The sequence below is a fragment of the Camellia sinensis genome, chromosome 7 (genome assembly GCF_055761805.1).
Source record: "Camellia sinensis isolate YWXY chromosome 7, ASM5576180v1, whole genome shotgun sequence".
In the NCBI taxonomy this organism is placed as follows: domain Eukaryota; kingdom Viridiplantae; phylum Streptophyta; class Magnoliopsida; order Ericales; family Theaceae; genus Camellia; species Camellia sinensis.
Window position 1 is genome coordinate 78,079,301 of NC_138967.1, and position 27,576 is coordinate 78,106,876.

The following is a 27,576-nucleotide window of genomic DNA, read 5'->3' on the forward strand; positions in this document are numbered from 1 at the left end:
TACATCAAAAAAAAAAAAAAAAAAAAAAAAACACACACACCAACAAAACAACCACACCCACAGTGGGATTTTTCTTCTCTACTCTGCTACGGGTCTCTTCTTCTTACTTTTATCTTGGGTGTCCCGTGCCAGTCCGGCCTCCGTGCTTCCTAGGCCACCAAGCAAGTTGCCTCCCCCCTGCTCCTCCACTGCAGCATATGGCAGACCTCCGAATCGGAACATCACGGTGGCCTTCCGCTTCAGCTCCTTATTTTTCGCCTTTAGCACACTTATCTCTGCTCGCGCATCCTTATACATGCGTTGGAGCAGAGCCAGCTGAGAGTTTAACTGTTGCACCTCATTTGTCCTGCTCTGCAGCCGGTGCGACAAGTTTGTGACCGCAGTCATGGTTTCCACACATGACTTCAGAGTATACTGATTGGCCTCAATATCAGTTTGCACCGCCATTTTTTGCTCCACCGACCGCATCGGAAAGTTCAACGGAGCAAACACAGAGGTGTTTGGTTGAGGTTCACTGGCCACCGCACCAGTTCTCTCTCTTGTTGACTCGTTGAGGTCTGGAAAGAGAGTGAGCAGACTACGGGACGAAGAGGCCATTTTCTGGGCAACCGAGTATTACAGAGTGTTTCAAGATTTGCAGCTCTTAGAGCCACTCTCTCAGCAAAAGGAACTATCTCTCTCAGCAACACGAAGAGTTTTTTCAGAGTTTTTTAGCGGGTTTCCTGCCTCAGCCTCAGCCTCCGCTTCGATTTATAAAGACCTTGACGAAGAGGCAGACATGCGCATCATGAGCCGCTCGGCGCTCGCCGACAACTTGGCACGCCTTTTGATGGCATGTCTTTTTATGGATTGGGCACGCCTTTTGATGGCACGCCTTTTTATGGATTGGGCACGCTTTTTGATGGCACGCCTTTTGAAAGATTGGGCACACCTTTTGAGGGTGCGACTTTTTAGGGGTCCGACAAGACTCTGTAAACTGTCCCGACATTGATTCCGGTTAGCTCCTTTATGGGTCCGACAAGACTCTGTAAACTGTCCCGACATTGATTCCAGTTAGCTCCTTTATGGGTCCGACAAGACTCTGTAAACTGTCCCGACATTGATTCCGGTTAGTTTCTACAAGGGTCCAGCAAGACTCCGTAAACTGTCACAACAACTGTCACAACAGTGTCTGTTACAACGGTCCGACATGACCCCGTAAACTGTCTTCTACATCGGTCCGACATGACCCCATAAACTGTCTTCTACATCGGTCTGACACGACCACACAGTGTCTGCTACAACGGTCCGACATGACCCCATAAACTGTCTTCTACAACGTTATGACACCACCATCCAGTGTCTTCACCAATGGTCTGACACGACCATACAGTGCCTCTTATCCTCTTTTATTTTTATGTATTTTCTTGTTTTGTTACTCTCTCCAAACTCAAGTTGGTTAGTTTCTATCCTCCTTGAGTTTGCGGGGGGCTGTTAAAATTTACCATCACCTACCACCAATTTACCATCACCTACCACCACCTACTCCTCACCTACTCCTCACCTACTACACTCACCCTCTCCTATATAATGAGCCACCCACCATTTGTAATATACACAATAATATATAGATCAATCAATAATACAATTCTCTATTTCTCTTTATATATCAATTTTAACATAGATGACCCCACTTGATTGGGATTCAAAGTTTAGTTTAGTTTGGTTTCCTTTATGGGAATTGGTACAATGTGCACTGATCGGAGCCTAAATGTTACACATTTGGCCCACTAAATACATTTTATTAGTCCATTAATTTGTATTATTTTATAATTTTGTGTGATTTTGTGTGTTTGTACATATTTTAATTGTTTGTACATAAATTAGTGTAAATAATACATTTTAGATATTTTATATATTATATTATATATGTTATAAAATAAAAATAAGTGGGGGTGTCGGCAACCTTGTGCGCCTCATCCACCCGCACTCAAATAATTTATATATATATATGTTAAAACCTATCACCTACTTCACCCACTTAAACCTACTCCACTAAACCTAACCCACTACACCACTACCACCTCACCTACTCCACTAAACCTAACCCACTACACCACTACCACCTCCACTTCACCTACTCCTTACCTACTACACACTCACCCTCTTCTATATATAGGAATCATGAATCATTGTAATATATAGAACATTATATCAATCAATAATACATAATTCATTCTCTCTATTTCTCTATACATCAAATTTTACATGGTATCAGAGCTATAGGTTAAGCTCTTGGTGTTCTTCGCCTTCCGGCGGGCGGCAACCTTGCCTTGACCGCCCGCCGGATTTCATTTCCCTATACAAATCATAACCCTCTCAAGGCTTGTGCAGCCCGTGGAGTGTACTGTTCCACTGTGATCACAGCTGTCACTGCTCAGAACACCATTGGAGTTCAGGGTGTGAACATTGTGCCCGAGGATTTTGTTGCAGAGCAATTAAAGTCCGTGCTGTTTGACATGAATGTTGATATTGTGAAAACAGGCATGCTTCCTTCCATTGGCATAGTCAAGGTTCTTCATCACTGTCTCAAGCAGTTCCCAGTTAGAGCTTTAGTCGTTGACCCTGTAATGGTATCTACAAGTGGAGATGTACTGGCTGGACCTTCCACACTTATGGAATCTTTAGTGGGTTTTGATGAGGGCAGAACAGCATTGACATCTGAAGAAGGTGGAGTGCTTGCAGTGGTCGAAGTTCTAGAAAGTGGGTCTCTTCAAAGCCGTGAGCACGCAGTGGATGTGTGAGGCTTCCTCACCAGAGTGTTTCTCTCCATTGTTACTTGGAATCCAAAACAAACCAATACTTTGCCTTTCTTTCTTTTTCTCTTCCCTTTTCCAACCTTCTCCACTCATTTATTTTATTATTATTTTGTACAAATCCAACCCATCCTTTTTCTTTTTCATTCTTTCCACACACTCATGTTCCCCACTCAACTTTTTTACTCCATCTTTTGAAAAGCAACCAACACACCCGCCCACAACTTTAAATCTCCCATTTCTTTTTTAATTTTTTATTACTTTCACATTCACACACTTCTCTTCAATTTTCTTTTCTTTTAAAAAAAAAAAACAAAAAAACAAAAAAAAAAAAAAAAAAACAAAAACAAAAACAAAAAAAGACGCAGGAAGATCTACACACCAAACTCATTTTATTCATGTCAGGGCTCACCCCGATCACCATGTTTCCACATACAAAAAAAAAAAAAAAAAAAAAAAAAAAAAAAAAAAACAAACAAACAAACAAACAAACAAACAAACACCCACATTCACAGGTGGGATTTTTCTTCTCTACTCTGCCGCCGGTCTTTTCTTCTTGCCTCCGTCCTGGGCGGCCCTTGACGGTGTTGCCTCCGTGTTTCCCACTCCACTGGGCACGATCACTCCACCATACTCCTCTACTGCAGCATATGGCGGACCTCCAAATCGGAACATCACGGTGGCCTTCCGCTTCAGCTCCTTATTTTCCGCCTTTAGCACACTTAACTCTGCTCGCGCATCCTTATACATGCGTTGGAGCAGAGCCAGTTGGGCGTTTAACTGCTGCACCTCATTTGTCCTACTCTGCAGCCGGTTCGACAAATTTGTAACCGCAGTCATGGTTTCCACACATGACTTCAATGTATACTGATTGGCCTCCACATCCGACTGCACTGCCATTCTTTGCTCCACCGACCGCATCGGAAAGTTCAACGGAGCAAACCCAGAGGTGTTTGGTTGAGGTTCACGGGCCTCCGCACCAGTTATCTCTCTTGTTGACTCGTTGAGGTCGGGAAAGAGAGTGAGTAGACCACGGGATGAAGAGGCCATATTCTGGGTAGCTGAACGGGAAGAAGAGGCCATGTTTTTTAGGTTGCTGAGTGTTTCAGCGAAATAGCAATTTCAGACTGATAATGTTTGGAAGGGGAGTGTTTCAAGATTTGCAGCTCTTAGAGGCAATCTCTCAGAAAAACGAATATCTCTCTCAGAAAATGAAGAGTTTTTCAGAAGTTTTTTCCCAAGTTTTTTTGTCTTCGCTTCTGCCTCAAGCACAGCCTCCGCATTGGTTTATATCGACACTGACGACGCGGCCGACACGCCACTCTGTCGCTCACGTGCCTCGCCGCGTCTCCGGCTCACCTTTTGATGGCTCGACGCTTTCTGTCGGGCACGACTTTTGATGAAGTGGGCGCGCCTTTTGAGGGCGCAACTTTTGATGGCACGTCTTTTTATGGATTGGGCACGCCTTTTGATGGCACGCCTTTTTATGGATTGGGCACGCCTTTTGATGGCACGCCTTTTTGAAAGATTGGGCACACCTTTTGAGGGTGCGACTTTTTAAGGGTCCGACAAGACTCTGTAAACTGTCCCGACATTGATTCCGGTTAGCTCCTTTATGGGTCCGACAAGACTTTGTAAACTGTCCCGACATTGATTCCGGTTAGCTCCTTTATGGGTCCGACAAGACTCTGTAAACTGTCCCGACATAGATTCCGGTTAGTTTCTACAAGGGTCCGACAAGACTCTGTAAACTGTCCCGACATTGATTCCGGTTAGTTTCTACAAGGGTCCGACAAGACTCTGTAAACTGTCCCGACATTGATTCCGGTTAGTTTCTACAAGGGTCCAGCAAGACTCCGTAAACTGTCACAACAACTGTCACAACAGTGTCTGTTACAACGGTCCGACATGACCCCGTAAACTGTCTTCTACATCGGTCCGACATGACCCCATAAACTGTCTTCTACATCGGTCTGACACGACCACACAGTGTCTGCTACAACGGTCCGACATGACCCCATAAACTGTCTTCTACATCGGTCTGACACCGCCATCCAGTGTCCTCTACACCGTTATGACACCACCATACAGTGTCCTCTACATGATTATGACACCCCCATACAGTGTCCTCTACAACGTTATGACACCACCATCCAGTGTCTTCACCAATGGTCTGACACGACCATACAGTGTCTCTTATCCTCTTTTATTTTTATGTATTTTCTTGTTTTGTTACTCTCTCCAAACTCAAGTTGGCTAGTTCCTATCCCCCTTGAGTTTGCGGGGGGCTGTTAAAACCTATCACCTACTTCACCCACTTAAACCTACTCCACTAAACCTAACCCACTACACCACTACCACCTCACCTACTCCACTAAACCTAACCCACTACACCACTACCACCTCCACTTCACCTACTCCTTACCTACTACACACTCACCCTCTTCTATATATAGGAATCATGAATCATTGTAATATATAGAACATTATATCAATCAATAATACATAATTCATTCTCTCTATTTCTCTATACATCAAATTTTACAATATATTATATTATATTATTATATTATTTATATTACTATATTTGTTTTCTTCTCCAGATATTTCTTCTATAAAAGAAGAAGAAGGGGAAGGAAGAGGCAGGCAAGGAGAGGCCAGCGAGGGGGCTTCAGCCAAGGCTCTAAAGGGTGAAGGAGAAAAGAAAGAAAAACAGAAAGAAAGGGAAAGTGGGAGAGTTCAGTTTGTACATATTAGAGTGTGGTAGTTATATGGGTATGAGGAACTAACTTCCTTATCTTAGGGTTAAGATGAAACACTGACCAAGTAATTGGGGTTTTATTGTATTTAGTATTTTTAGTTCTGATTTGATTTGGATAAATTGCATAACTTTCAGATCTTTTTGTGCAATAAATGTTTTATTCAAATCATGTTATACAAATGTTTTCATTGCTGTATATTAAAATTGTTAGACGGCGAGTCATACCTAATAAAATGGGTCATGCATTAACAGTAATTTAGTTTAGTGGTGACGGTTCGTCCTAAGCGAAGATGATTCATATCTTTCTGATTTTAATATACAAATCCTTTTGACAATGTATTTCTGATCAACTTACATCACAATATCCAAATTAATGACTTTCTAAAGACTAGATACAGTAACCCCTGATTATAAGGGTAGTTGTGGATTCAAAATCCTGAGATATTTCTTATTTTATTTTATTTATTTTATGTTTTGTTAATTTCAGTTTTGTTAATTTCAAAATCAAACTCTTTAAATTACTTTAATTATTATTTTTGAATCAACACAACTCGATTAGTCCCTGAGGATCAACACCTAATCTTAACCGCTACACTTCGGAGTAGTAGTTGTAGTTATTACTTGGTTATAAATAGAATACTTTGGTGTAAACGACCACATCATGCACCCCTAAAAAGGTGCTGTTAAAATCCACCTACTCTCCACCTACTTCACCCACTTAAACCTACTCCACTAAACCTAACCCACTACACCACTACCACCTCACCTACTCCACTAAACCTAACCCACTACACCACTACCACCTCCACTTCACCTACTCCTTACCTACTACACACTCACCCTCTTCTATATATAGGAATCATGAATCATTGTAATAGACATCAATATATCAATCAATAATAATACATACAATTTATTCTCTCTCTTTCTCTATACATTATTTTTTACATGGTATCAGAGCTGGTTTAAAACCTAGTATTTTCGCTTCCCCGACGGGCGGCAACCTCACCTTAGCCGCCCGCCGGACCTCAACCTATTCCGCTGATAAAATCAACAAAGATTTGTGCAACTGTAGTCATGTGTGAGGCTGATGGAGAAGAATTCTTCACCTCATATGACGAGACAGTCTGGAACTGGAAACACTGCAACATTCTGCTCTGGAATTCTGCAGCAGCTAGATTATAGCTTGGTTGAGTGCCAAGCTTTGGTTCTTCCACCCACTCTTGAACTTGCCCAGCAAAGTGTGAAGGTTCATGCTTGTGTTGGAGGGACTAGTGTGCGCGAAGATCAGCGCATTCTCTCCAGTGGGGTTCATGTTGTTATTGGTACTCCTGGTCGTGTGTTTGACATGTTGCGGAGACAATCACTTCGCCCTGTTTACATCAAAATGTTTGTCTTGGATGAAGCTGATGAAATGCTGTCACGAGGTTTTTAAAAATCAGATCTATGATATTTTCCAGTTGCTGCCACCCAAAATCCAGGTTGGGGTGTTCTCAGTTGCTGCCACCCAAAATCCAGGTTGGGGTGTTCTCTGCCACAATGCCACCAGAGGCTCTTGAAATCACCAGGAAATTCATGAATAAGCCTGGAAAGAGAAAAAGCTCATGCTAGGATTTGCGAAGTGATTCACTGCAGGAATTTTGGCTTTGGATGAAACCCTTACCATACTCCACTCATTCTCTCCAACTGTTCTAACTTTTTATTTTTATTATTATTATTATTATATCAAATAATCAATGCACTCATGTTCCCCACTAACAGTGTCCACTTTTAACCCAAACCATTTTCAATCCATCATTTCTCCTTCACCTTTTGCACCCCACTCACCGACTCTCTCTCCACTTTATCACATGGGTTTGTCCCTCTCTCTCCTCCATTTGATTTCAAAAATCACTTATTTTTATTTATTTTTTCCAAGTCACTTTTCCTCTTTTTTAAATACCCCACTTTATTTTGAAACAATCGCACTGATGTTTTTCATATAATCCATCTATAAATATTTTTTATCTATTTTCTTTCTCCCTTGTTTTCTTTCATTTTATTTTTTATTTTTTCAACAAAACACTCCCAAAACAAAAACAAAAAAAAAAAAAAAACAAAAAAAAAACAAAAAAAAAAAAACAAAAAAAACAACATTTTACAAACTTGTCATTTCTTCATGCCGGGGATCAACCCCGATCAGCATTTTACACCATAAAAAAAAAAAAAAAAAAAAAAAAAAAAAAAAAAAACTAAAATTAAAAAAACACAAAACAAACCAAAACACAACCAACACAAATCGGAACAGTGGGATTTTTCTTCTCGCCTATTCCGCCGGTCTTTTCTTCTTGCCACCGTCTTGGGCGGCCCTTGCCGGTGTTGCCTCCGTGTTTCCCACTCCACTGGGCATGATCACTACTCCCTGCTCCTCCACTGCAGCATATGGCGGCCCTCCAAATCGGAACATAAAACTGGCCTTCCGCTTCAGCTCCTTATTTTCCGCCTTTAGCACACTTATCTCTGCTCGCGCATCCTTATACATGCGTTGGAGTAGAGCCAGTTGGGCGTTTAACTGCTGCACCTCATTTGTCCTACTCTGCAGCCGGTTCGACAAATTTGTAACCGCAGTCATGGTTTCCACACATGACTTCAAGGTATACTGATTGGCCTCCACATCCGACTGCACCGCCATTTTTTGCTCCACCGACCGCATCGGAAAGTTCAACGGAGCAAAACCAGAGGTGTTTGGTTGAGGTTCACTGGCTACCGCACCAGTTATTTCTCTTGTGGACTCGTTCAGTTCTGGAAAGAGCGTGAGCAGACCACGGGAAGAGGAGGCCATGTTCTGGGTAGCTGGACGGGAAGAAGAGGCCATGTTGCTGAGTGTTTCAGAGACGGGTTGGTTACAGAGTATTACAGAGTTTCTTTCTCAGCAAAGGAAGAGTTGTTTTCAGAGGATTTTCAGAAGTTTTTTTGTCTGCCTCAACCTCAGCATCAACCTTGGTTAAATAGCGAGGCAGCCACGCGTATCGCGCGCCACTTGACACCAGACGACAAACGGGCGCGCCAGTCCAGGCACTCACGTGCCTCGCCATCATGTCCGGCACATCTTTTTATGACTTGGGCTCGCCTTTTGATGGCACGTCTTTTTATGGATTGGGCACGCCTTTTGATGGCACGCCTTTTTATGGATTGGGCACGCCTTTTGATGGCACGCCTTTTTGAAAGATTTGGCACACCTTTTGAGGGTGCTACTTTTTATGGGTCCGACAAGACTCTGTAAACTGTCTCGACATTGATTCCGGTTAGCTCCTTTATGGGTCCGACAAGACTCTGTAAACTGTCCCGACATTAATTCCGGTTAGCTCCTTTATGGGTCCGACAAGACTCTGTAAACTGTCCCGACATTGATTCCGGTTAGCTCCTTCATGGGTCCGACAAGACTCTGTAAACTGTCCCGACATTGATTCCGGTTAGTTTCTACAAGGGTCCAGCAAGACTCCGTAAACTGTCACCACAACTGTCACAACATTGTCTGCTACAACGGTCCGACATGACCCCATAAACTGTCTTCTACATCGGTCTGACACCGCCATCCAGTGTCCTCTACACCGTTATGACACCACCATACAGTGTCCTCTACATGGTTATGACACCCCCATACAGTGTCCTCAACAACGTTATGACACCACCATCCAGTGTCTTCACCAATGGTCTGACACGACCATACAGTGTCTCTTATCCTCTTTTATTTTTATGTATTTTCTTGTTTTGTTACTCTCTCCAAACTCAAGTTGGTTAGTTCCTATCCCCCTTGAGTTTGCGGGGGCTGTTAAAATCCACCTGCTCTCCACCTACTTCACCCACTTAAACCTACTCCACTAAACCTAACCCACTACACCACTACCACCTCACCTACTCCACTAAACCTAACCCACTACACCACTACCACCTCACCTACTCCACTAAACCTAACCCACTACACCACTACCACCTCCACTTCACCTACTCCTTACCTACTACACACTCACCCTCTTCTATATATAGGAATCATGAATCATTGTAATAGACATCAATATATCAATCAATAATAATACATACAATTTATTCTCTCTCTTTCTCTATACATTATTTTTTACAGGTGCACATCGTAAGAAAAGTTACAAATTTTTGTAGTGAAAGTTACAAATTATTTTTATGGAAGTTAAGATAATTGTGGTGAGAGTAATGAATGGCAAAATTATGGTGAGCACCCCTAAAGTTATGAATGGCAAAGTCATTTTTTTTTTTTTTTGTGGTAAAAGATAATTTTTGTGATGAGTAAAAAATTATACATTTTATAGTAAAAAGTTACAAGGCGCATACCATATGCACCATTTTTGGGGCGCACATGGTAGCATTTCCCTTAGTTTATTAGCATATTTTGGTAACACGAGTTTTGAGTTTTGACCCCACTTAAAACGTCTCAAAATTATTAATAATATCCCATCATGCCCATGAAGTGTCCCCAAGACGGACACATGTATCATAGTGTCTCTAGCTTAAGAAATTAATATAAAAAAATAGACATGAAGACACATGTACGTCCCAATGGGATAGGAGACATGAAACCTTCCTCTAAGAAGTTAGTATTCCATAACTAGATAGGGTGGTACAAATGTACTTCACAAGCTACTTATACAACAATAGGTCACAAACATTAACAAAGCCATTGATACAACTCAATTGAACAAAGCTTTTATCTCAATTACTTGGCCAGTTATACGGAATCATTTCATCCAATTGAATCTATTCAAAGTCATATATTCAGTTAAAGTTTAAATTAACCATGTCATTTCATATCACTTCATTGCATGTTCTCCTTAGTCTTTTCTTATTTCTTTGACCACCTTCCACATGGATCAAACCACACATCCTTAGGTGCATTAACTGGTCGACAATTTCTATGTCTACCATCTCAAACAGCTTCCCTTCATTTTATCTACAAATAAAAAAGGGTAAAAATTTTTTTACCTGTGTATGGCTTGATAACACTCTTAGTTGCACGAAGCGGGAGCGGGAGCGGGAGCGGGGGCGGGAGTGGGAGCAGGGAAGCGTGAGCCGATAGAAGTTTCTTAGGTTGGGAGCGCCTTGGGGAGCGGTAATATATATATATATTTTTTAATAGTTATTTTTAAAATATGTTTATTATATAAAGGCGAGTTAAATAGTTATTTTTAAATATATTTATTATTTTTATCTTGGTATTATTTTTATTGATAATATTTTTAATTTATTTATATAATTATTTTTATTTTTAATTGATGTATATTATAATTAAAAAATATAACAAATAAAGAATAATAAAATATGTTAAAGTAAATAAAAGTTAAAAATTCGATATTTATTTTATAGATTTGATTTGATATTTTTTATTATATTTGATTTAATTAGATTTATTCTTATATAACAAATTATATTATTTATTATATTTATTATATTTATTATCTATACTATTATTGTTATATAAGAATAAATAATATAATTTGTTCGTAAACAAATCGAAGAAGAAGAAGGGTGAAGAAGAAGCAGATCGAAGTAGAAGAAGGGCGATGGCGAAGGCGATGTCGAGAAGATCGAAGGCGAGAGCGATCGCGAGCGCGAGCAGATCGCGAGGCGAGAGCAGATCGAAGGTCCAGGCGATGTCGAAGGTCGATATCGAAGGTCCAAGCGATGTCAAAGGTCGGCATCGATGTCGAAGGAGAAGGCAACAGCGAGTTCAGGTTTCTCTCTCTCTCTCTCTCTCTCTCTCTCCCCCTTACGATCCCATCTTGGACTGGATCGCGTTTCTCTCTTCACAGAAACGCGATTCTTACGCGTTTCTTTCTAGGAAGCGCGGAATCGCGATTCTTACTCAGAATCGCCACCTGGTTCCACGATTCCTGCAACTAAGATAACACTTTACTCCCTTGTCTTTTAAAAATAGCCATACGCCTCCCACATGGTTTTAGACTAAAATGTAATCATTAACACCGTTAACTATAGATGTGAAATGACTATAATACCCTCAAACCCTATAATTTTTTGTTATTTCTTTCTCTCTTATCTCTCATACACATAATTTGTAATGTCTAGTATAAATTTAATTAAATCACAATTAATTATAAATTCTTAATTATTTATTGTAATTCTTAAATTTTTATTCTAATTTTAATTTAATTATATTTTAGATCACAATTAATCCTAAATATTTAACTATTTATTGTAATTACTAACTTTTTAATCTAATTTTAACTTAATTACATTTTAGATCAATTCTTAACTATTGTTTATTTTATATTTTATTTAATTATATTTTAAATAAATTCTTAATTATATTTTATATTTCAGATAAATTCTTAATTATAATTTAATTAACATATTAATCTAATTTTAGGTTTGGAAAAAATGAAGGTAATTGTCCTTTTATCGCATTAATTTCATTTAATTTTTCAGAAAACAAAACCTATTCTCAAAAATGGTGTGTATAATACACATTCTGTTAATTTGGATGGAAAAACTAACGATAGCACTTTAGTTCAAAACTACATGGGAGATTTCTTGCTATATTTGAACCATATGGAGATAAAGTGCTCTAATCCCAAACCACAAGGGGGTAAAATGAATTGGGCAAACTTCACTTTACCCCTGTGATTTGGGTCATGTATGGTTTACCCACTAAGGTTTGGAAATGACCACATAACTCCCATGCGGTTTGTGAACCAAAGTGCACCGTCCACTTTTCCATCCAAGTTCACTTGCTATGAGGTTCACATTCCCACGAAGAGAGTAAGCTATATTTTCCAAAATACCCCTTACACATCTTTAAATTTACAAAAGCATGCCATTCTTCTTCCTCTTCTAACTACCAAAAAAATAACTTTAATATATATACATACTAGTTTAAAAAGGCCCGTGTTACAGTATATTTAAGTTTTGTATTTTGATAAGTTTTAAAATATTGTTCTATAAAATTGAATAAGATAAATCATTAGCTATATGATAGAATTACGTGGGTATGATATGTAACATTTTTTGATTTGTTATACACCCAATGATGTAGACTCCAATTCTATTACCATATCATTTTGGGTGAATTTAGAAATCTTTAACATTTCTTCTGAATTTATAAAAAATAAAAAAATAAATATAAAAAAATTAACAGTTTTTAAACAAAACTCAAGCATTGACCATTTTTTAGTTAACCATTTTGTTAACAATTATATCATTAAGTCAATTAATAGTTTTTAATGATATGAGCAATATTTTTCAATAAACAATTTTGATAATTAATTATTGCATAGGAGAATAGTCCCCCCCCCCCTTCTGAATATTGTGTTAAATTAAAATTTATAACAAACGATAGTTGTAATTTCTAGTATTACAGGACCATTTCATATTTTAAACAAACCTTATGGGTGTATTTGTAATTTGTTAAAAAAATAAAAGATTTATGTTTCATAATTGACCAAGAATGTTTGCGTAATTACGAAAAAACCTATTGCATCATTGACCAATAATGTTTGCGTAATTACGAAAAAATCTTCACTCAACATATAGGCCACCATTAGTCAATTATTCAAAATGAAAGGACAAAATCGGAAAGAAAAAACGAACCTCAAGCAATTAAGCGGTTCTTATATGTATAGATATACAGTAACAAATCACGTTGGATACAGCCCAGTGAAAAACAATAATAATAATAACTTTAAAAAATAACCGTAAAATAAACATTTAAGTTATCTCCTTCAAATCCACGGGACTTTTTTTCAAACACCTTGTCTTGGACTAACATGGAGCATAAAACTCAAATTTTGGCTAATTTGAATTTATGTTCAAACTCAGAAACTAAAAAATCATAAAACATGAAACCCAATTGAAAATGAATCCCACGAAACCCATCTTTAAAGCCCATTGAAAATGAAGAATCAGATTCTCACTTCATGCAGCCAACGAAGAATGTGGGGAAACAGTCACAAATCCATACCTTTTTTGTGATTATACGCAGCAAGAGCAGACTACTGTGGCTGAGAAAAGTGGGTTACTAAAATAAAGGAGAATCAGATTCTCACTTCATGCAGCCAACGAAGAATGTGGGGAAACAGTCACAAATCCATACCTTTTTTGTGATTATACGCAGCAAGAGCAGACTACTGTGGCTGCGAAGAGTGGGTTACTAAAATAAAGGAGAGAGTGGAAAGAGAGTGGTTACAGAGAGTGGTTACAGATGGCAGACCCACAAAGCAGCAGCAGCAACTCTAGAAGAAGGAGAAGAAGAAAAAAATAAGAGAGGGTGGGGTGGGGTGGGGTCGTTGGGTGGTAAAGTGATTATGCAGTGGGAGTGGTTTGATCATGGGGAAAGGCTGCAAGCAATGGAGGTGCTAAGAAGATGAGAAAAGGAGGAGAAGAGAGAGAACGAAAAAGGAAGACAGAGGAGGTGGGTTTGGAAATTGGTGATGAAGATGAGGATAGAAAGGACTAAGAAGACGGTATAAAGGTCAATGCACAAATTATGTTAATAGAAGTTAGTGTGCGTTTAAGTCCACAAACCATGTGGAGGTTATGTGGTCATTTCCAAACGTTAGGGGGTAAACCGCACATGGCCCAAACCACAAGAGGATAAAGTGAAGTTTGCCCAAATGAATTTAACCCAATAAAAAAATATGCAATCTATAATGTCTATATTAAACATTGGGCTTGGATGTTTTCCTCGATCTACAACTAATCATTTATATAGTAAACATAATTCAAATGCTTTTTATTGTTTTTGCTTTTATTCAGATTTGATTGGCAGGACAAAACAAAAACAATGCTCATGTGGATCAATGCACATGTGGATCCACATGAGCATTGTTTTTGTTTCTAGTCTTTCTTCTTTTTTTCTTTTTTCTTTTTTTTTTTGGTGAAGTTCCAAGAAAAAAACCTGTTGCCTCATTTCTTCAACTGAAAGTAGTCCAAGCATGCCTCGCTCTCTACAATCTTCACGAAGTTCAGCTTCTGAAAGAGATTCCACACCTTCCGCGTGTATCAATCTATCATCATTCTTTATCCTAACAAAAAAAATAGGATACCTAGCATTTTATTAATATGTTCAATTAAGTAAACCTCAGGTGTGTCCACCCACAAAAGGTCAAACCATCTGTATGTAGGTTTGTGTACTTTCTGAAACTATTCTTAACAAAAATACTAAAGAAACTTATCATCTGATAATTGTCAAAGAGAGAAACTTAAGCACTAATAACACTACAATAGGATAAATTAGTTTACATGATAGAGTTGTGCCCATGCATCTTGACTAGCACACCCGTCCCCCCCCCCCCCCCCCCTTCCTGTTTTATTTCTGCTTATCTAATCTTTGTTGTAGCTCGTTATTCTAGGTTTGCACATCAAGGTGAAGAGTTTAAAGTATGTCAGTAAGTTTAGAGTACAAGCAGGTAAAAAAGTTCAAGTCAAGATCAAAACAGACTTCTAGCCTTTACCTAGCTGGATCCATCACCCCAATCTTAACTGTCAAACGCTCGCCAAGACCTTTTACACACATAAGCTACATAACATAGAACAGATATATCTCACCATTTCAGTCTTTTTCGAAGCATAAATCGCAAATAAGCATCTGTTCCAAAAGGACTGATTCCCATATACTTGCACATATTCACTAATCGAGGCCTGAAAGCAGCAAAAGAGTCCAAAACAAGAAAGGGGGGGTGTCATGTAGTCTCAGTCAGTAAGCAAATAATAGCGCTGATATTAATATCCACTAAACTTCAAGGATGCATAAAATACACAAGCAGTGAAACAAAAATTCAACCTGCTAATATTATCCAGTGTAAGTTCATCATTGAACAATTTAGCAAAGCCCAAAATTTCCTCATTAGAGACACCGGCACCTCTTCTAACCTACATAAACTTATCAGGTCATATAAATCAAAACAAATATCAAGAGGGCACATTGTATACAAGGGGTTGGCAGTTAAAGCCGTAAATGACCTTGTTCAAAAACTCATCCAGATCTTCAGCTGTTTTCTTAGTTTCTCCACTTCGTGAGTTTTGGACTTCCTTTGCCATTTCTTTAACAGTGTCCTGAAGAAATTTCGCATATTCTATTCTTGCCTTTAGCCTCCTTTTTAATGCTTCCTACAAGTTGAGCATTTGACACGGGTCAAACATCCAGATTAAAGGGCAACAATTTTGTGTGCATGCAAAAGTACATGTGAAAGTGTGCACTTGTGAGTGCACATGCAAGTGGACATATAAACATTCCACTAAAAAGAAGAGGGATAAAGAACTTTGCAAAGCAAGGTTATAAACTGGTTGATGTCACCTTGTCATGCCAGCAAAACACTCACTTTCAGACCTCAATGACAGATCATAGGCTCAAGATCAACTTTCATAATAAATGAAACTATATAATCAATTAATCACAGGAAAAACAGGGAGAAATAGAATACATCCATCACAGGTGATGCATATAGATGGAGATGACACGTGCAAGAACAAGTCAATAAAATGAGATTCAATATATAAATTTGAACTCAAAAAGGCAGTGCATCAGAAAATGGGAGATCTGAAAAAGTTATACCTTGTGTAAACGCTTACCACAAATTCCAACCATCAAAACTACTCAAATGAAGGCCTAAGCAGTAGTCTAAATCCCACAAGCAACACAAATTACAAACTTAAGATGATGAAACATACCATTAAGAAGAGTCAAAAATATCATTGGTGAAATTTAAATTAGCCTCAAACATCCTTAGAAGATGTATTATGACATTTTTTTAGAAAAATAAATAAATAAATAAAATAAAATGATAAAAAAAAAAAAGAAAAAAAAAAGAAGAAGTTAAGATTATACTGGATCTAACTGGATCTAATTGAATCCTATTAAAAACCTTTTGATCACAAAATAATAACAAATAATGCATGTGTATTGATTATTTTCATACTAAACACTCTTAGAAGTTAGAAGTTATATTATTATGTCATTTTCATTAAAGGAAAAAAAAAATAAAAAAAGAGAGAAATATTAGAAAGGGTCAAATTCTATTAGACACGATAGTTTTAATAATTGAATGAATCGTAAAAAGTCAACAAAAATCATACTATTCACCATCGATTCTATCCCAAAATAAATTCACCCATAGATTCATGTCAGTTTATGCATGCATCACAAATTGAACTGTTAATCAGATCGTGCCTTTGTAAGATTTTGCTGACAGAGCTACAAAATTTAACGATTCTTCTATGCGTGCTTAGAAAGTCACAAGATCTAGCCAAACAAAGTTACTATAGTAATCTAGTTCCACTTGATATAACCCTCTTTTTACAAGAAGTGTGAGCAATTTTCACTAGGGGCTGCAGTGAAACAGACAGCAAGGTTCTAGCCCATTTCCTATCAATCCTAGCTTTTTCACTTGAACAACAGCATCAAATAAGATTAAAATAAATAAATAAATAAATGAACCTCCAAAATACAAGAAAGAAGTCAATCCTTATCATTGGAGGCGCACATGTTTTTTACTCCATTTTTTGTCATCGAGTAAGTATTGAATCCACAACCTTCAACTTCCATTGTGATCACCAAATACCATCCAACTAGGAAAACTAGGACACATACACTTAGGTGCAGGAAAAGGTCATTCATATTCTTGTCATTTTGATTAGCTAGTCACAAAGGTTTGCTTATTTCTTTCATACCTCCTAACAAGTAGGAATGTATGATACTTTGTCTTAGTGGTGGCCATTCAATGGTCCACCCAATAACGAAGGATCCTGAGGGAGGCATGGGGAGCAACTGAACCCCCAAAAAATTAGAATAAAAACCCATTAGTAAGATAATCTGGAAATTATAGGGGTTCGCCACCCCCCACAGAAGATGCTTTGACAAACACAATTTCAATAATATGCTTCTATCAAACTCGGGTTCTCCTCTTATTCAGTTTTGCTCCATTTTGTGCTACGAATTGAGTATTGTTGAGCTCATTTCATTACAAGTCCATTAGTTTTGTTGTTGCAATAGGAGATATGCTAAAAGATTCTACAGTATATGAATTGAATGTTTGTTATATCTAATTCATAATTCTCTGCCTTGTATAAATAACTTTGTAAGATCGTGTAAAGTTTGTAAATGTGTGAATGTGTTCATATACGCAAATTTGAATTAGCGTAGCAAGAGAAACATTTATGTTAAAACTATGCTATGTTAATTAGTTGTCAACATTATTTTCCACCTAGACTTAACTGTGTTTATTATTTAATTTCTTTTAGGTTTTCATTGAATTGAAAGTTAGGTTAATCATGATGAATAAATCAATTGATTTCTTTCTTAAAATAAAATAAAAAATAAAAAAGTGGTTTTCAAAATATTAAAGGTTGTACAACCAAGGAATCTTTCACCCATAATGTTGAAACTTCAATTCCTCCCAAATAACATCCTTTTGAAGTTCCCACAGTCAAATCCAAGCAAGTTGATACATCTTTTTTGGGTTGATATTTTTATGGTTACAATTGATTTTAACATGGAAGAATCGAACATGTTTAAGGAAGGTGGGATGGAATTACTGGCTCTTAGCTCAGCTTTGAGTACTACAGATGGTTACAGATCATTCAAATTAAGGATATTTGCAAGTTCACAAATAAATTTTATCCCAATGATTTCACCAAGCAAGAAAATTTGTATTTGAAATACCAGTTTGAAAACTATAAGCTTGATGTTTCCATACTTTCCGAGTTTTAAAAATTATCAACAATTTCTAGCTTAGTTGGCCACCATGACTTTCCCAAGGGCTTAGTCCCTAGGGAGAGGTCATGGGTTGAACTCTCCCTAGGGGGAGTTGAATTAAGGGGGCAAGCACTTGGTGCTTTGCATAGGGTGGGAAGGTTAACTCCCATAGGTACTAATCTAACAACTGACAACTGACTTTTGCCAATCAAAAAAAAAATTTACAATTTCTAAGTTGTGCCAAAGTGTTGGTAAAAATAGGAAAGTCGATGAGTTATCCTCTTATTGATAAATTGATTCATCTTGTATTAGCTTTACCTATTTCAACTACTACATTGGAAGGTGCATTTTTAACTATGAAACTTATTAAGACTAAACTACTCAATGGGATGGAAGATGATTTTCTTGCTAGTTACTTGATCACATATATTAATAAAATCATTGCTCGAGATTTTGATGACAAGTCCATCATAGATGTTATTTTATTCCATGAAGGATTATCGAGCACAACTTCAGATGCCTAACGATAGTAGATAGATGCATATAAAAATAGTTACTGAATTTTGTAAGGGGTGAAAGAATATGCTCAATCATATGATCATAGTTTTGTTCCTAAGTACGTTGACATGGGATGTCTACTTAATGGTGACATTGTTTACTTCTTTGTGTTGGTAGAACTTGATATTCTACTTTAAACGTTATCAGCGAATTTTCTCAATTAGGCTTAGGGGTTGCATATGCTCCATGGTTAGAATTCTGGATCCATCCCTATGGCTTAGCCCAATCAAACGCACCCAATTAGTATAGGGATTGGAACTTTTGTTTAGGCACGTAGATTCAAGTTGGGCCAAGTTTTAAGGCATGAATTTTTTTCTCAGGCCGAGCATGCAATAAGCGCTTAAAGTTAAGGGTAAACTATCAATAGATCTTAATAGTTGCAAGTCCTAATGAAAATAAATCTTAGTAAAATCATCGCTACAAATAATTTTTTGTGACATTTTTTGCATATGTCGCTAAAATTGATAATTAGTGACTTTTTTTTGTCACAGCTTTTATAAATTGTCACCTATGAAGCGCAGGTACTCCAAAAATGGTGTCACACGAGTACCGGGTATTTACCGAGTGCGGGTACATGTACCGGTACAGCGGTACACGTGCCGGGTACGCCGAATACATGCCGGGTATGACAAATATATTTGGGTATGTCGTGGGTACGGCACCGGTATAACGAGGTGATTTTTTTTTTTTTTGTAGCTGCTAGAATTTATTGCAGCCTTTATTATTCTTCCTTCAATTTTAAAAATATGAAGTAATTTATGTCCAACACCCTTTACCCATGAGTCATGGTTTTGCTGTCTTTTACATCCTGTTTTAGACAATCAAAAAAGAAAAAGAAAAAATTGTATAACTTTTTAGACAAGTTGTTCTCTTTTTAATTTTGATATTGAAACTTTGATTTGTATGTTGGATGTTTAGTTATAAATTTTAAAATAAAAAAAAAAATTAAAAATTTGGCATACCCTAGCCGTACCTATACCTTACTTTTTTAAGAATTTGCCATATCGGCATATCCATATCGTATCCATACCCGCACACGTGCTTCATAGATTGTTACTAAAACTTACAATTAGTGAAGTTTTTCTGTGATGAATTTTTCAAACTATCGCTGAAAATTGAAAATTAACGACTTTTTTTGTGACGATTTTTTTAAACGATTGCTAAAACTTATAATTATTGACATTTTTTATGATAAAATTTTCAAACTGTAACTGAAAATTAACAATTAGTGACGTTTTTTAATAGTGTTGGATGAAAAACGCCATTAATTCTCACAAGACCTATTGGACAATAAGTCCACCTATTAGAACCTACACATAAGTCTCCCTAAAGTTAAAACCAAGACCAAACACTTCATTAATCCATGTATATTATTTTATATAGACAGACCAGATCATTAAGCACCTAAATATGTTGAGATCATTGCAAGAATTGAACCCTTTAACCCCACATTATAAATAAAGACTTGAGCATAAGGCACAATGGTAACTTAAGAATTTTAACGTAAATTATTTATTTGAATTTTACTATGGGCTGACAAAACAAAGCTCAGGTACAACTTAAACCTTATGGTAGTACTTGGGTTAATGAGCTTAGGTCTGACATTGGGCCAGAACTAATTTGGGACAACATACCATGCCTTAGCATATAATTCAAACCCTGCCTAAGCTGGGCCCATATCCACCCCTACTTTATCTCCACGTAGCCCCAGTAGAGTAATTACTTCAGTTTTTTTTTTTTTTTTTTTTTGGTTGATAAATTGAGTAATTACTTCAGTATTATTATTAATATTTTAAATATTAAACTCCTTTGTCAACTAATAATAGTAACAACATAATGTGAATAATAACCTACTTGCAAAGAAACTTTTTTTGTTAGGCATTCTAAAAGGGCTGTTAACTTTTTATATCAAATACAATTGAACGGAAGAAGATTAATAAAAACCACCTGTTTTATGTTAAGATTCAACTAAAGCCTAAATCAAAAGGTGAGATTCTTCTTGTTTGAGAGAGATCAAACAGCTCAACTAAAACACAAAATCACTCGTATTCATTTTTTATGCCTAGAAGATTAAAAAGACCCTCTAGGTTTTGGGCATTAATGACTAACTAGAATAGGAAGCTCAATTTAAAAACAAACTATTTTTTTTGATAAATAAAAACAAACTAATTTCTAAACTTTCAAAAGCAATTAAAAAATGTTTATAAATTTAATGTCATCAACATCGCAAAAAATTTGATCAAGCTGACAACTTTATTTCTGGTCCTCGAGCAACCAAAGGTTGCAGAATTCTTTCCAGCTATCTGGTTCCTAATTTGAAAAACACCTTTTGCAGGTATGTGTTTAAGCACATGTATGCACATAAGCATGCAAAGAATCCTTAACATGAGTAATGATCTTTACCAAAACTAGACCTAAAATAATTGTATTGTGGTTAAGGGAAGAGAATAAAGAAAATATTGCACTCCAATAACAAAGATTTTTGTTCCACCAATATCAGCAAGGTCTATAATAGGATAGGACCATTGCCAGAAGTGCAAGTTTTCATAATGTGTGCTACATCCCTATTTAAGATTCCAAGAATATAAGTCTTGATAGACCTTCATGCATAAGGGATGGAAACACACCATATGATGACTTAGCATCAACACTAAAATAGTTCATGAATCATAACCAACAAGAACCAACAAGAGAACAAAGATGGGAACTATATCATGCAATTCATTTAGCATAAAAATACAAAAGATTTCAGACCGTATCAGAATCAGTACCTGCTCTTTCATCTTATCTTGAAAGGTTGATGGCAACATATTGGGGAATAACTTCAAGAAAACTGGCAGCAAGAATTCCATGAATGGGACAATGATGAAGACTGCAAAAGGAACTAGCCTAAAAATATCAGCTGTGGTTCGGGTTAGCTGTTGCCTCTGCCTCCTTGAGAGAGTCTTTCCACTAGCAAGTTTTAACAGCAATCTTGAACTGATCCTCACATCAGCCCACAGTAGCTTAAAACCCAACCAGTAGTGTTGCAGTGTTGATACAATTTCATCTTTCCAATGAGTTAGTTTCTTTGCCCAGTCTTCCCTAAAAGAAAGAAAAGCATATCAACAAAGTATTGGCTCTAAAACCATGTTGGATCGGTAATAAACAAATAAACAACAGAAAAAAATTCTAACCTGCTCATTGAAGCTACAGCTCTCAAAGCTGGACCAATCCCTAAAATTGTTGCCCATACTCTTTGTAAAACAGATTTAGAACCCTTCTGAGATTCTTGCAATCCTTTGGCTTTAGCTTTGGCCTTTGCAGTACTAAGACCTTCAACAGCTTGATCACATTCCTCGGGAGATGCTTCCTTTCTCTTTTTAGCAACCAAATCTTCATTATTTTCATCATCACTACCCAAATCAGGTTGATGCGCTGCAAATGTAGAAGAATAGCGACTGGATTGTGGCATCAACCTATCCCTCATTGAGGAAATAAATTGTGACCTTCCAATCGCACAACCAGATGCAGTAATCCCATAGCATCTACGCCTGAAGAGCCCCAATGCTGACAAGTTTAGTAAATCGTCATTCACTGCTAAAATTGCACCCCCATCCTTCATGCCATTAAAACCTTGAGAAGAATTATTTGCACCAGGGCTCAAACCACTAGCATCCATACACTTTCTAGATTGCCCATTACCCAGATTTTGAAAACTTTGAACCGAGCAAACAGAGACATTCAAGTAGTCAGATAAAAGCCTCCTCCTCCTCACGATTGCTCTAGAAGCCATTATCAATTCCTCGTCTCTTCAAAAGAGAATCGCAGTAGCATTTCACAAGAACCCACTTGCTTACACTAGTCAGTAAACCATGGTAAAATTAATCCATGACAAATGAGATTAAACCAGAAAAAATTACCACCAAACAAAACTACAACCCAGCAAGGGTACTTTTATATTTCATAATCAATAGCACATTCAAGAACAAAAACAATTATCTGGCCTATAACAACACAGTACAACAAAACTAACAAAAAATATATTATTATGTTTCTCAAACTGAACTGCATCTTTGCGATCGATCTGCACTCCAAAAGATATTAAAATTTGAAGAGAGAAATGCATAAACAAAATAACCAGGTGAATAATTGTTTAATATATTAAAACTTGGCCCAACCCATCATCTGTCCAGCAAAATCTGCCACTTAACTTCCATCTAGCCCCCAGTAGAGGAGTCCTGGCTCCACCCATACAAAACTTATTCCAATGATTAATTAAACAACTTAGAAAATCAAACTAAAAATTTTTAAAAAAAAAAATTAAAAATTAAAAACACACAAACACAAACAAAAATGAAAAGTTAAAAATTCGCACAAACAATTAATTATGTAACTGAAATCAAGTTCATCAAGATTGCAGCAAAGGCAAAAAATAATAATAATAAAATGAAGAAGAAATTGCCAGAATCAATTTATGAACCTAAGTCTCGCAATTCAAGCCACTGGTATCTGATATGTCTGCACTCAACTCATAAACATGCAAATGATGAATCGTATAACGATTTGATTGCTCATTGACAAGATGAATTGATTAAAAAAAAAGCTTGTGCTCCAAGAAAACCGACTCTAATCCCACAAAGAACCAAACTGCTTCGAACTAACGAAATTCAAAAAAAATGTAAACACACTCACAGTTTGTGCGAACCTCAGGGGCAATGGTCGGACTAACCAACTTAAAACAATCAATCAATCGCCAAAATGCCAAAACGGAAAGAGGAAGGGAGAATGAGAGGTTTTAGGGTCGCTCGGTCTACGCGATAAAAAAGAGTGCTGAGATTTTACACACTGTTTGGAAATAAAAGAAAGGGTATATTATAAATACAGTCTGAGTTTTGATTAAAATGCGAAATGCGAAATGCGAATTGCTATTGTTGTTTTAAAAATTACATTTCACCTTTTTTAGGTTTTTAATTTTATAATAAATAGTTTTTTTATTAATAAATTATTAAGTTAAATAAAATTTTTAATAATGTTAGAAATATATTTTAATTAATAATTTAGGTAATTTTATTATTATATAAGAGAGCAATTATGAATTTTATTTTTTTAATTAATTTTGCTAAATAAAAAATACTAACAATGAGGTATTTGTAATTTTTCAAATCACAGGAGACAATTTATACTTTAAGCAAACCTCTAGGGGTGTATTTGTAATTTACCCTAAAAAAATGGTGAAAAATTATGGAGTAATGCTAGAGACCTTAAATATCTCATATGGATGTGAGACTCATACCACGTGAGTTCCATGTAGATTCCACACACATGTAAGATATTTGATAAAAATTTTGGTAAAACTTTTAGAACCTCTATCATTTTTTAAAATTATGAGAAATGGTGAGAAATGAATTCTCATTAAATTTGTGTTTTGTTTCTTATTAATAGTAGTGAATTTTGTGAGAAAATAAATGAGTTTAATAAAATTTAGCATAAATTATGTAAATGGTCTATATAATTTATACAATGTATCAATTTAGCCTTTGTTGTTTTAATTTGTTCGAATTTGTCCCTTAATTTAACAAATTGTGTCATATTGGTCCAATAAATAATAGTTGTTAGATTTTGTGGACGGAAACTCAAACGATGTGTCAATTTGATCTTTGTAGTTTACACGATGTTTCAATTCAGTCCCTGTCAAAATTGAGCAAATTAAAATAATAGAGATTAAATTGACACATCGTGTAAATTATAATGATCAAATTGACATATCGTTTGAGCACGTGACAACTTTATGTCCACCAAACTTAACAGCCGATATTTATTGGACCAATATAACATGATCCGTTAAATTAAGGGCAAAATTAAGCAAATTAAAACAATAGGGATCAAATTGACATATCATATAAATTACAGGGACCATTTACATAATTTATACTAAAACTTATTTAAAATATCAAAACTACTCATGTGAAAAAATATAGCTCATTAATATGGAAAATTATTTTAGTAAAATGAAATAAAATATTTTCTTTTCCTTGCTATTACTTACTCTATCCAAACAACAAAGGTAATCACATTCTCTTCTCTTTTATTCATCTAAACATAATGATGAGAAATCATAATTATTTATTTTCTTTTCTTTTCTCACCTCCCCCATGATCCAAACGGAGAGGAGCATCGGAAGTACGGTGGCCATGGTCAAGGTCCCCAACCCGCTCAGCGCAGCCCAGCCTATATTTTTAAGATTTTTTTTAAAAAAAAATGTTTTTTTTATCAATAATAAAATTTTATTGATTAATCAAAAAGAAGAATAATGACAAGACGTCCTCCACATAGGGAAGGAGAGAGAAAATACACGAACTAAGCAAAGACTACATAAACAAAACTTACAAACCACGCCGACAACTAATTTCTAACCAACATAAGCAATAAAATCTCTTTAAAAAAAATATTTAGTTTGTAGAACTAGATTAGATTGAAAGTTTAACTAATTTCTAACCAACATAAGCAATAAAATCTCTTTAAAAAAAATATTTAGTTTGTAGAACTAGATTAGATTGAAAGTTTAACTAATTTCTAACCAACATAAGCAATAAAATCTCTTTAAAAAAAATATTTAGTTTGTAGAACTAGATTAGATTGAAAGTTTAAGTTTATTGAGCTTTCATTTGATATGTCAGGTTTTTTGATTATTTTAGTTACAAACAGATAAAATTGGCTTTTTAACCCAATAAGACAAAATATCACATCAAACCCATAATTATTTTATTTTTTCTCTTACAAAAGTCAAAAAAGTCAAAAAATCTTTTCCAAATAAGATTTTTTAGTCCCTAGCTAAAATAGTTAAAAAGTCAAAAAGCCAACCCACATACCAAACCAACTAATGTTTAGACTAAAGTTTAGAATAAAAATTGACTCGTATGCTTATAAAATATTAATTTTATATTATTTAATCATAAAATAAGCTAAACAAATAATAAAGAATTAAAAAAAATACATATATAAATATATTTCTTTGTAGAGTTTAAATTAAAACACTTACTCCCTCCGTCCCAAAATAATGGTCCCTTTTGGGGAATCCAACCTTTTTTGGTAGTATAATTATTGCATTTGAAAAAAGTTGATTTTCCAAAATTACCCTTTTGATAGTACATTTTTTGGGAATATCAATGTCATAATTGTACTTTTTATATTGTTTATTAATTTAAAAGAAGGGCAAAATAGGAAATTTACATTATTTTTGTACTTGATTTTTGAAGAGGGACTAATATTTTGGGACAATGAAAAATGGAATAAGGGACTAATATTTTGGGACGGAGGGAGTATTTTAAGTTTATATTTATTTGACAGTTGAATTTTATTATTATTTTTAATTTAAATATTATTAAAAGTGTCTAAATAAATTTGATAGCATTTTAAGACCAAAAAAAATTAAAATTAATAGCTCATATTTTTTGGATAAGTGGATAGATCTGAGTAAATTTTTTTTGGAATTCGACTTGGGATAGCCAGGTTAAACCTGATATCAGGTCTAACTAAATCGGGATTAAAATTACATATTTTATTCTTACTTAATCTATCTAAGGTCAAGTTTGGCATATGATCAAAAAGTTAAAAAGTTAAAAAATTATTTAAAAAATTAAAAAGTTATCACTATTCATCAAAAGTAAAAAATTATGGCTGCACAACTCTCAATCTTAATTTTTCCCTACACACTAATTTATACAATTTTTTAATACATATTTTTCCATAAAAAGTCGAAAAACTAACCCAAACAATCATTTATTTTTTCCTCAACTTTTTAATCTAAAAAATCAAAAAATACACTTATTTAAAACATCCCAAACAACCCCTCCAATGTTTGTCCACCCTAATCAGAAGTGATTGTCTAGTGTTGTGGCCTAGGTGCCTTTGTCAGTTTGATGTCGTTGAATTGGTATGACTGAAGGATGATTGTTTGTGGTGTGAGCAGTGGCAACTCATTTTTTGTTTCGGGAATCAATAAAAAAAATTATGATAAGCTATACTTTCTAAGAAAAATTACAAATTAATTATATATTAAAAAATAATTACATATACATGAAAAATTTTGCACTCTTTATAATTAAAGTTTGTAATGTTTATCATTAATCTGAAGGGGAAAAAAAAATTCAAAATCTACACTAATTTATTATTCTCCCTACTTTTTATTCCTATTGTTTGATTTAAAATTTATTTTAGTTCTAATTGTTTTAATTTAAATAATTTAGTCTCTACACTTTAAATTCAATTTCAATTTTGTCCTCCATCCAAATTTTTTTTTTCTTTTCTTTGAATTGTTAATTTTAACCTCCACCTTTAATGAACAAATTGTTCAACTTAAAACAATAGAAACTAAAAATTTCAATCAAATTGTAGACGTTGAAAAGTAATTTAACAAAAAAAAACTACCAATTTTTGTAAAAATTGCTTCTTTTTTTTTCTTTTTTGTCATCAAAATGCTAGAATGATAATATTGATAGGCAAGCAAATAATCAAATATATGATGAATCCGTCACCAAAACAGAAAACAGCCATGTTGGAGGGTAATATTCCCACATATATTATTGATGGCTATTTCTTCTAATATTTAAGGCTCTTTATTTTTGGGGTGTATATGATACTTGGGGAGGTTCCATTTTTACTGTCTCATTTTCTTTTTGTTCACACACTTAATGATATAATTTTTTATTACAATTTTATCCTCCTATAAAATTACCAAAATGTTCTTATCTTCTCTACCAAAAGCC

At 35.5% G+C, this 27,576-nt stretch overlaps 1 protein-coding gene and 1 long non-coding RNA gene across 4 annotated transcripts in view; both read right to left on the reverse strand.

Annotated features, from left to right (window-relative positions):
- The window catches only part of LOC114261433 (uncharacterized), a 33,168-nt gene extending 9,428 nt beyond the window's left edge, over positions 1 to 23,740 (reverse strand). The window contains exons 1-7 of one of the 3 annotated variants that reach the window (XR_014335523.1): positions 23,504 to 23,685; positions 22,006 to 22,669; positions 21,601 to 21,913; positions 15,541 to 15,687; positions 15,362 to 15,450; positions 15,127 to 15,219; positions 14,477 to 14,603 (exon numbers count right to left, since the gene is read on the reverse strand). Coding sequence is in view for 2 of the 3 variants with exons in the window: in XM_028201711.2 (XP_028057512.2) it covers positions 14,477 to 14,603; positions 15,127 to 15,219; positions 15,362 to 15,450; positions 15,541 to 15,687; positions 21,601 to 21,913; positions 22,006 to 22,604 (1,368 nt within the window). In the remaining variant the exon portion in view is untranslated. Of the gene's footprint in view, positions 1 to 14,476; positions 14,604 to 15,126; positions 15,220 to 15,361; positions 15,451 to 15,540; positions 15,688 to 21,600; positions 21,914 to 22,005; positions 23,050 to 23,503 lie in introns of all 3 variants that reach the window. The other 2 variants (XM_028201711.2, XM_082878278.1) reach the window with 2 other exon arrangements.
- LOC145795173 (uncharacterized) lies at positions 1,992 to 5,346 on the reverse strand. The gene is made up of 2 exons (XR_014335525.1): positions 5,162 to 5,346; positions 1,992 to 5,119 (listed from the first exon to the last, which is right to left on the reverse strand). It is a non-coding gene; the product is annotated as an uncharacterized LOC145795173 (long non-coding RNA).
- Positions 23,741 to 27,576: the final 3,836 nt, after the last annotated feature.